The 10,492-nt window shown below is 54.1% G+C and overlaps 1 protein-coding gene across 1 annotated transcript; it reads right to left on the bottom strand.

The window, feature by feature from the left end:
• Nucleotides 1-3,013: 3,013 nt before the first annotated feature.
• Nucleotides 3,014-7,901, bottom strand: LOC129715971 (ras-interacting protein 1-like; the record flags this gene model as incomplete). The annotated part of the gene is made up of 3 exons (XM_055665855.1): nt 3,014-3,058; nt 3,582-3,754; nt 7,634-7,901. Coding segments are annotated over 3 exons (486 nt in total), but the record flags the coding sequence as incomplete, so codon positions are not given.
• Between the last annotated feature and the right edge of the window lie 2,591 nt (nt 7,902-10,492).

Below are 10,492 nucleotides of genomic sequence, written 5' to 3' on the forward strand. Positions count from 1 at the left end.
GGAGGGAAATTGATCTGCAAACAGTCATAAAAACACAAAAAAACATGAAATTAACGTGAGGAGTGGAGAGGATTCACGATTTGCAAAGATTGGGGGAGGGGAGTCAGTCTCAGTCTCACGACATAAGGAGGAGGGGTTGTACAGTTTGATAGCCACAGGGAAGAAGGATCTCCTGTGGCGTTCTGTGCTGCATCTTGGTGGAACGAGTCTGTTGCTGAAGGTGCTCCTCAGGTTGACCAGTGTGTGTCACGGAGGGGGTGTGAGCTGTATTGTCTGCAGTTTGAGGAACATCCTCCCCTCCAAGACCAACCTCCCCTTGAATCCAACTCCAACTCTGCCCCCAGGATGGAGCCGGCGTTCCCGATGAGTTTGTTGATCGTGTTGGCGTCCACGGCCTTTGACCTGCTGCCCCGGCTCACGGCAACGAAGAAGATGGCCAATTGGCCACCACCGACTGGTAGAACATCTGCAGCATCTTACTGCAGATGTTGAAGGAGCGGGGCCTTCTCACAAAGTCCAGCCGGCTCCGTCCCATCTTGTACAGGGGCCTCAGCGTTCCTGGACCAGTCCGTTTACTGTCCAGGTACCAACTCCAAGGTACTTGTACTCCCTGGTAAACTGCACATCCACACCATTGATGGAGACAGGGGACAGGGGTGTTCCTCTCCTCCTAAAGTCCACCACTACACTCCTTATTTCTACTCTGCCATTTAAACATGGCTGATCTATCTCTCCTTCCTAACCCCATTCTCCTGCCTTCTCCCCGTAACCCCTGACACCCACACTAATCAAGAATATTTTCTATTTTTCTGCCTTAAAAATATCCAGTGATGGCCTTCACCATCTTCTGTGGCAAATAATTCCACTGATTCACCACCTCTGACAAAGGAATTCCTCCTCATCTCCTTCCTAAAATAATTTCCTTTAATTCTGAGGCTACGACCTCTAGTCCTAGACTCTCCCACTTGCAATGAGACCTGGGTGTCATGGTACACTAGCCATTGAAAGTAGGCATGCAGGTTAGCAGGCAGTGAAGAAAGCAAATGGTATGTTAGCATTCATAGCAAAAGGATTTAAGTATAGGAGCAGGGAGGTTCTACTGCAGTTGTACAGGGTATTGTTGAGACCACACCTGGAGTATTGCGTACAATTTTGGTCTCCTAATCTGAGGAAAGACATTCTTGCCATAGAGGGAGTACAGAGATGGTTCACCAGTGATTCCTGGGATGTCAGGACTTTCATATGAAGAAAGACTGGATAGACTCGGTTTGTACTCGCTTGAGGGGGGATCTTATAGAAACGTACAAAATTCTTAAGGGGTTGGACAGGCTAGATGCAGGAAGATTGTTCCCGATGTTGGGGAAGTCGAGGACAAGGGGTCACAGTTTAAGGATAAGGGGGAAATCTTTTAGGACCGAGATGAAAAAAACATTTTTCACAGAGAGTGGTGAATCTGTGGAATTCTCTGCCACAGAAGGTAGTTGAGGCCAGTTCATCGGCTATATTTAAGAGGGAGTTAGATGTGGCCCTTGTGGCTAAAGGGATCAGGGGGTATGGAGAGAAGGCAGGTACAGGATACTGAGTTGGATGCCATGATCATATTGAATGGCGGTGCTGGCTGGAAGGGCCGAATGGCCTACTCCTGCACCTATTGTCTATCGTCAGTACATGGATAGATAGGACGGGTTTGGAGGGATTTGGGCCAAACGTGGGCAGGTGGGACTAGTGTAGATGGGCTAGTGTGGGCAAGTTGGGCCGAAGGGCATGTTTCCGTGCTGTATCACTGCGACTTTCCCTCCCCTCCTTCCCTCCCCTCCCCCCTCTCTCAATCTCTCAGAGGCCAGGCCTCTGGTTTGCCGGAAGCTTCTCCCTCTCCCTCTCCCACACCGAGAGGCGAAGGGCACAGAGTCGACGGTAGAGACACTCGCTCCACAAGGAGGGGACGGAGTCTGCGGAGGGGGAGAGGGGGAGGGTGAAACCTTGCGAAGGGAGGATGAGAGGGGGGTGGTCTGTGAAACTCTCGTAGATGTCTCCTGTGGAGGGAGAAATGAATAGCATCCGAACAGTTGTAATGTCTCTTGCTCTCCCACCCTCCCTACCTCCTCTCTCCCTTCCACCCTCCCTCCCTCCATCCCCTCCCACCCTCCCTACCTCCTCTCTCCCTTCCACCCTCCCTCCCCTCCATCCCCTCCCTCCCTCCCTACCTCCTCTCTCCCTTCCACCCTTCCACCCCCCTCCCTCCCTCCATCCCTCACTCCCTCTCAACCTCGCCAAAACTCTCAAAGCTTTCTGAAAATGTTCCAAAACTCTCCCAAATTCTCTCACTCATTCCGTTCCCCTCTTTCCCTCGCTCCATGCCTCTGTCCCTCCCACCCTCTCCCTCCCTCCCCCCCTCCATCCCTCTCTCCCTCCATCCCCCCCTCCCTCTCCCCTCCCATCCCTCCCCTTCCATCCCTCCCCCCCTCTCCCCTCCCCCCCTCCATCTCCCCTCCCTCCATCTCCCCTCCATCCCTCCATCTCTCCTCCCTCCCTCCCTCCCCCCTCCATCCCCCCTCATCCCTCTCCTCTCCCCCTCCATCCCTCTCCTCCCTCCATCCATCCCTCTCTCCCTCCATGTCATCCATCCCTCTCTCCCTCCATCCCTCCCCCTACTCTCCCTTCTTCCTCCCCTCTCCCTCCATCACCCTCCCTCCCCCTCCCTCTCCCCTCCATCCCCCTCCCTCCCTCCCCTCCTCCATCCCTCCCTCCTCCCCTCCCTCTCCCTCCATTCCTCCCCTCTCCCTCCCTCCCTCTCTCCCTCCCCCCTCCATCACCCCTCCCCTCCCTCTCCCCTCCATCCCCCCCTCTCCGTCTCCCCCCTCCCCCCTCTCCCTCCCTCTCCCCCCCCTCCCCCTCACCTCCCTCTGTGCCCCCCCCTCAGTCTCCCTCTGGTCAGGGTTCCAGCCTGTGGGGTGACTCTGGTTTTTTACCCAAGTGATAAGTTTCGAAGGAGATGCCAAACCTGGGGCTGTGTTTATGGCTGAATGGCCCTTTGTGTATGGACATTGGTCCAACTCATCTGGGAGAGAGAGCAGGGGGAGAGAGGAGAGAGCGAGAGGGTGGAGAGAGGAGGGAGAGTGAGAGTGGGGAGAGAGGGGAGGAGAGAGAGGGGAGAGTGGAGAGTGGGTAGAGGGATGAGTAGAGAGAGGAGGATTACAATCATGTGTAGTCTTTCCATTCACCGTCTCCCCTCTCTCTCCCCTTTCTCTCCATGTCTCTTCCCCCCCCCCCCCTCCCTCACCCCCTCTCTCCCTCCCTGCCCCTCTCTCTCCCTCTACCCCCTCCCTCTCTCTCCCCAATTTTTCCCCTCTCTTTCTCCCCCCTGTCCCGCCCTCTCCCTCTTTCCTCATCCCTCCCCCTCTCCCCATTTTCCTCCCCCTCTCTCTCCTGCCCTCTTCCTCCTCTCTCTCCTCCCATTTTTATCTCCCCCCTCTTCTCTCCCCCCTCTCTCCACCTCTCTCCCAATCTCTCTCCCCCCTCCGTCTCCCCCACTCTCTCTCCCCCCCTCTCTCCCTCTCTCCCTCCCTTTCCGTGGCTCCCACCTTCAGGAGATTGGTCTTGGGAATGCAGAGAAGGTTTACAGCAGCTGAGAACTTTCTGAAGTACAAAGCCGCAATGTCTCCCAGCGCCACCTCTTGCAGCCAGTCCAGGACCAGGTCCAGGTTGGTCCTTATCTGCACGGCCCTGGTCCACTGGTAGAAGGGAGACCGTTCTCCTGGGGTGGGTGGAAGAATGGATATCAACGGGGCGATCTCTCCCGATCTCCAGCAAACCCTCCCAGATACCACCAAACTGTCTCAGGTCCCACAAAACCGTATCATATCCCACCAAACCCTCCCAGGTCTCACTTCTCTCCAAACCATCCAATATCCTTCCAAACCCTTCAAAGTCCCACCAAACCATCACAGATCCCACCAAACCATCCGAGGTCCCATCAAACCTGACCAGGTTCCAGCAAATCCTCCCATTCTCCCACCAAACATTCTCAGGTCCCACCAACCCCTCCCAGACCTCAGCAAACCATCTCAGCTTGTTCCAAACCCTCCCAGATCTCACCAAACTTTCCGATTCTCCACCAAAACCTCCCTGATCCCACCAAACCATCCCACGTCCCACCAAACTCTGCCAGATTCCACCTAACCATCTAAGGTCCCAGCAAACCCTCCCAATCTCCACAAAACCCTCCCAGATACCACCAAACCATCTCAGACCCAACAAACCCTCCCAGATACCACCACACCATCTCAGACCCAACAAACCCTCCCAAATCTCACCAAACCATCTCAGATATAAGCACTGGTGACAGTGTGCAATTTTGGTCTCCAAATTTGAAGAAGGACATTCTTGCCATTGGGGGAGTGCAGCGTAGGTTCACCAGGTTAATTCGCAGGACGGCAAGACTATCATATGTTCAAAGAATGGAGCGACTGGGCTTGTATACACTGGAATTTAGAAGGATGAGGGAGGATCTTATTGAAACAGGTAAGACTATTAAGGGATTGGACATGCTTGCTGCAGGAAAAATGTTCCCATGTTGGAGGGAGCCAGAACCAGGGGTCACACAGTTTAAGAACAAGGGGTAGTCCATTTAGAACGGAGATGACGAGAAACCTTTTCACCCAGAGTGTTGTGAATCTGTGGAATTCTCTGCCTCAGAAGGCAGCGGAGGCCAATTCACTGGATGCATTCAAAGAGAGATTTAGATAGAGCTCTTAGGGTTAACTGAATCAATGGATTATGGGGAGAAATCAGGATAGTGATCATATTGAATGGCGGTGCTGGCTCGAAGGGCCGAATGGCCGACTCCTGCACTTATTGTCTACTGTCTATCCCTCCCAATCACCACTTAACCTCGCAGATCTCCCTAAACCCTCCAATATCGTTTCAACCCCTTCCAGGTCCCACCAAACCACCTCAGGTCCCAACAGACCATCCGAGGTCCCATCAAACCCTCCCATTCCCCCCACCAAACCATCCCAGGTCCCACAAAACTCTGCCAGATTCCACCAAACCATCTAAGGTCCCAACAAACCCTCCCAATCTCCTCTAAACCCTCCCAGATACCTCCCAACCATCTCAGGCCCAAGCAACCCATCTCAGGTCCTACCAATCCATCTCCATATAAGCCTATAACAATTACAGCACGGAAACAGGCCATCTCAGCCCTTCAAGTCCGTGCCGAACACGTATTCTCCCCTAGTCCCATCTACCTGCACTCAGACCATAACCCTCCATTCCTTTCCCGTCCATATACCTATCCAATTCATTTTTAAATGATAAAATTGAACCTGCCTCCACCACTTCCACTGGAAGCTCATTCCACACAGCTACCACTCTCTGAGTAATGAAGTTCCCCCTCATGTTACCCCTAAACTTCTGTCCCTTAATTCTCAAATCATGTCCTCTTGTTTGAATCTTCCCTACTCTCAATGGAAAAAGCTTATCCACGTCAACTCTGTCTATCCCTCTCATCATTTTAAAGACCCCCTTAACCTTCTGCGCTCCAAAGAATAAAGCCCTAACTTGTTCAACATTTCTCTGTAACTTAGTTGCTGAAAACCAGGCAACATTCTAGTAAATCTCCTCTGTACTCTCTCTATTTTGTTGACATCCTTCCTATAATTAGGCGACCAAAATTGTACACCATAGTCCAGAATTGGCCTCACCAATGCCTTGTACAATTTTAACATTACATCCCAACTTCTATACTCAATGCTCTGATTTATAAAGGCCAGCACAACCACAGACCCAACAAACCCTGTTAAATCTCACCAAACCATCTCAGATCCAAGCCCTGGCGAGACCACACCTGGACTATTGTGTGAAAGTTTGGTCTCCAAATTTGAGGAAGGACCCTTGCCATTGGGGGACTGCAGCGTAGGTTCACCAGGTTAATTCCCGGGATGGCTAGACTGTCATATGTTGAAAGAATGGAGCGGTTGGGCTTGTATACTCTGGAATTTAGAAGGATGAGAGGAAACCTTATTGAAACATGAAAGATTATTAAGAGATTGGACATGCAGGAAAAATGTTCCCGATGTTGGGGGGAATCCAAAACCTGGGGCCGCACACAGTTTAAGTTTAAGGCCATTTAAGACTGCGATGAGGAGAAACCTTTTCACCAAGAGAGTTGTGCATCTGTGGAATTATCTGCCTCAGAAGGCAGTGGAGGCCAATCCATTGGGTGCATTCAAAAGAGATTCAGATGGAGCTCTTAGGGCTAACGGAATCAAGGGATATGGGGAGAAGGCAGGAACGGGGTACTGATTGTGGATGATCAGCCGTGATCATATTGAATGGCTCGAAGGGCCGAATGGCCTACTCCTGCACCTATTGTATATTGTCTAACGTCTAACCTTCCCAATGTCCACTTAACTCTCCCAGATCGCTCCAAACCCTCCCACATACTTCCAACCCCTTTGAGGTCCCACAAAACCATTTCAGATAACTCCAAGCCATCTCAGGTCCATCCAAACCATCTCAGATAGTTCAAAAACCCTCCTAGATCTCACCTAATCATCTCAGGTGTCAACAAACCATCCGAGGTCCCATCAAACCCTCACAGTTTCCAGCAAACCCTCCCATTCTACACCAAACCTTCTCAGGTCCCACCAAACAAAACCTCCCAGATCACACCAAACTATCCCAGGTCTGACCAGATTCTCCCAGGGCCAAGCAATCTCTTCAAGATCCCACCAAACCATCTCAGACCCAAACAAACTATCTGATATCTCACAAAACCATCTCAGATCCAAGCAAATCATCTCCGATCCCACCAAACTCTCCCAGATCCTTCCAAACCATCTCAGATCTATCGAAACCCTCCCACTCACTACAAAACATTCATAGAAACATAGAAACAAGGTGCAGGAGTAGGCCATTCTGCCCTTCGAGCCTGCGCCGTCATTCAAAATGATCATGGCTGATCATTCAACTTAGTATCCCATACCTGCCTTCTCTCCATACCCCCTGATCCCTTTAGCCACAAGGGCCACATCTAACTCTCTCTTAAATATAGCCAATGAACTGGCCTCAACTACCTTCTGTGGCAGAGAATTCCACAGATTCTGTGTGAAAACAGTTTTTCCCATCTCGGTCCTAAAAGACTTCCCCCTTATCCTTAAACTGTGACCCCTTGTTCTGGACTTCCCCAACATCGGGAACAATCTTCCTGCATCTAGCCTGTCCAACCCCTGAAGAATTTTGTAAGTTTCTTTAAGATCCCCCCTCAATCTTCTAAATTCTAGCGAGTACAAGCCGAGTCTATCCAGTCTTTCTTTATCTGAAAGTCCTGACATCCCAGGAATCAGTCTGGTGAACCTTCTCTGTACTCCCTTTATGGCAAGAATGTCCTTCCTCAGATTAGGAGACCAAAACTGTACGCAATACTCCAGGTGTGGTCTCACCAAGACCCTGTACAACTGCAGTAGAACCTCCCTGCTCCTATACTCAAATCCTTTTGCTATGATTGCTAACATGCCATTGGCTTTCCTCAGATTAGGATGTCCCTCCACAACCCTCCCAGATCTCGCTGAATCTCCCAATCCTGATACGGGGCCTCACCTCCATTTCAGCAGACCCCCGGACCACTCACCTCGTTCCATCAGAGCGTTGAGCAAGGAGGAGTCGCAGAAGAAGAACGCATAGCCGAACATCTGGGACATCAGGTCAGGGTGGAGCTGGGAGGCCCGGCCCAGATCCAGGGCAGCCCGGAAAATGTCCACCACCTTCTCTACTCCAGCTGGGAATCGAGGGAGATCTCCCTCGCCTTCCCCTCCTCCACCCTCCTTCTCCTCTCCCTCGCACACTCCTGCAGCGAAGGGGTTGGTGTCTAGGAGGGACGGGAGGGCAGAGTGGAGGGTCTGGAGGGAAGAGGGAGAGGGTTAGAAGGTGGAAGGTGTTGGGGGAGATTGAGAGGAGGGGTGGATAGGGAGGGAGGGGGATGGGAGGGGCGGAGAGGGATGTTTCGAGGGATTTGAAGATGTGAAAGGAGATGGGGAGAGAAAGAGGGAGAGGCATAGGGTAGGGTAGGAGAGGTAGAGGGAGGGGAGGCAAGGAAGGGAGGCCAGAGGGTTAGAGAGGGTGGGAGAGGGATATGGAGGGAGAGAGGAGGGAGGAGAGGGGGAGTTTTAGAGGGGATGGTTTTGGAGGAGGGAGGGAAAGGGATGGAGGGGAGAGAGTGGTAGGGAGGGGGAGAGGGAGTGGGAGAGAGTCATAGAGAGGGGGTGAGAGAGAGGTTTTGAGGGAGGGGTGAGGGAGGGAAGGGAGAGAGGGAGGGAAGGGGAGTGAGGGGGAGGGGAGGGATAGGAAGTGGGGGAGGGTTAGTGAGAGCGATAGATTTCGAGGAGACAGAGATTGAGGGACAGGGAGGGAGGGAGAGAGAGAAGGTTGCAGGGGTAGGGTAAGAGGAGTGGAAGATGGAGGGGAGAGAGAGGGAGATGGAGGCGGAGGAGGGAGAGGGGAGGGGAGGAGGGGAGGGAGGGTCAGGGGGTTTTGGGAGGGAGAGGGAGATGGAGGGGAGAGAGTGTTAGGTGAGGGGAAGAGAGAGGGGGGGACGGGGAGAAGTGGAAGAGGAGGGAGGTTGAGGGGAGGGGGGGAAGAGAGGGAGAGGAGGGGGGGGTAGGGTAAGAGGAGATGGAGTCTCCCCCCTCTGGAGGAGAACTGTGCATTCTCAAAACGCCACTTTTGTCCCCTGTACAAAACTTCATAAATTCTGGAATGAAATTTTTGGAACTTTTACAAAACTATTTAACGCAAAACCGAACCCCGATATAGAACTGATTATCTTCGGATCAATGGAAGGGACGGATGAGAACTAACGGGAAGGAGGAAGGAGGTCTTCTTAACCTTGGCTTCATAGAGGGGAGGGAAGGAGAAGGAGGGAAGGGGAGGGAGGGGAAAATGGGGAGGGAGGGGAAAGGGTGGATGAGGGGGATGGAGGCAGGGGGAGAGGGGAGGAAGAGAGAGGGGTGGAGGGGGGGGAGGGGGGAACAGGGGATGAGGAGGGGAGGATTTGGTCTTTTTTTCGAGAGGAGGGGAGAGGAGGGGAGGGGAGAGGGAGGGGGGCGGAGGGAGAGGGAAGGGAGGGGGGAAGAGGAGGAGAAGGGGGAGAGAGAGGAGGAGAGAGGGGGGATGGAAGGGGAGAGAGAAGGATGGAGGGGTGGGAAGGAGGAGGGGAGGGGGAGAGGGAGGAGGGAGGAGTAAGGGGAGGGGAGGGAAAGGGGGATAGGAGGGGAGAGGGAAGTGGAGAGAGAGGGGGAAGTGGAGGGGGAGAGGCATTGGGAGGAAGGGGGAAGAGGGATAAGGAGGTGATAGGGGTGAGCGTGCAGAGGGGGAGGGAGAGGGGACTCCCGGAGGGGAGGGAGGGGGTAGAACCAGGAGAGGGCCCAGGAGGGAGGCAAGAGGTTGGGGAATGGAGAGGACCAGGAAGGGGGGGACAGGGAGAGGGGTAAATTTTTGGAAGGCTTCTTTGCAGGGAGGGAGAAAGGAGAGTCAGGGATTGGGAAGGAGAGAGGAGGAACAGGAAAAGGCAGAGTCTTGAAGGGAGGAGGAGGGGGGATGACGGAGGGTCTGGGACTTTGACTGGGGAGAACCTAAGAGGGACGGGAGAGGGAGAGGGGAGGGGGGAGAGGGGGGAGAGGAGGGAGGGGCTGTAGGAGAGGGGAGGAGGGGAGGGGAGAAGGTGGGGGGGGGAGGGAGAGGAAGGGAGAGGGGGAGGGAGACTCTAACAGGTTTTCTTCCAAGATTGGACTGTATTTGGCTCCCAAGGGAGGCAGAAGAGAAAAAAAGAAGGGGGGGAGCGAGGGAGAAAAGAAAAAGCAGGGGGAACAGAGAGGGAGAGGAGAGAAAGAGAGAGGTGTGGGGGATGGGAGGAGAGGTGTGGAGGGGGAGGAGAGGGAGTGGAAGAGAGAGGGAGGGAGGCGGGAGAGAGAGAGGAGAGGGAGAGAGAGGGAGGGGGGGGATCGGAGGGGAGCAGGAGAGGAGGGAGGAGGGAAGGGGGTGGGAGACAGAGGGAGAGGAGGGAGCGGGAAGGCAGGGAGGAGGGAAGGGGAGGGAGAAGGGAAGCGGAGGGCGGGGGAGAAGGTGAGGAGGATAAGGAGGAGAGGAGATGGGGGGAGGGGAGGGGGGAGGAGAAGGGTAGAGAGGGAGGGGAGAGATACCTGAGCTAGGAGGGGGAGGGAAGAGGGGGGGAAGGGAGATGGGAGATGAGGAGAGAAGGGGAGAGGTGCCCGGGGGGGAGTTGAGGGGAGGCAGGAGAGGGGAGGGAAGGAGGGTGAGGGGAGAGGAGGAGGGGAGGGGAGAGAGAGGAGGGAGAGGGAGAGGAAGAGGAGAGATGGTGGGAGGGGGGGAAAAGGGGAGAGAGGAGGGGGGGGAAGGGAGAGGGGGGGAGAGGAGGGGGGGAGAGGGGGGGGAGGGGGGGGAGGGGGAGGGGATGCTGGGAGGAGAGGAAGAT

The sequence above is a fragment of the Leucoraja erinacea genome, unplaced genomic scaffold, assembly GCF_028641065.1.
Source record: "Leucoraja erinacea ecotype New England unplaced genomic scaffold, Leri_hhj_1 Leri_1562S, whole genome shotgun sequence".
NCBI lineage: Eukaryota > Metazoa > Chordata > Chondrichthyes > Rajiformes > Rajidae > Leucoraja > Leucoraja erinaceus.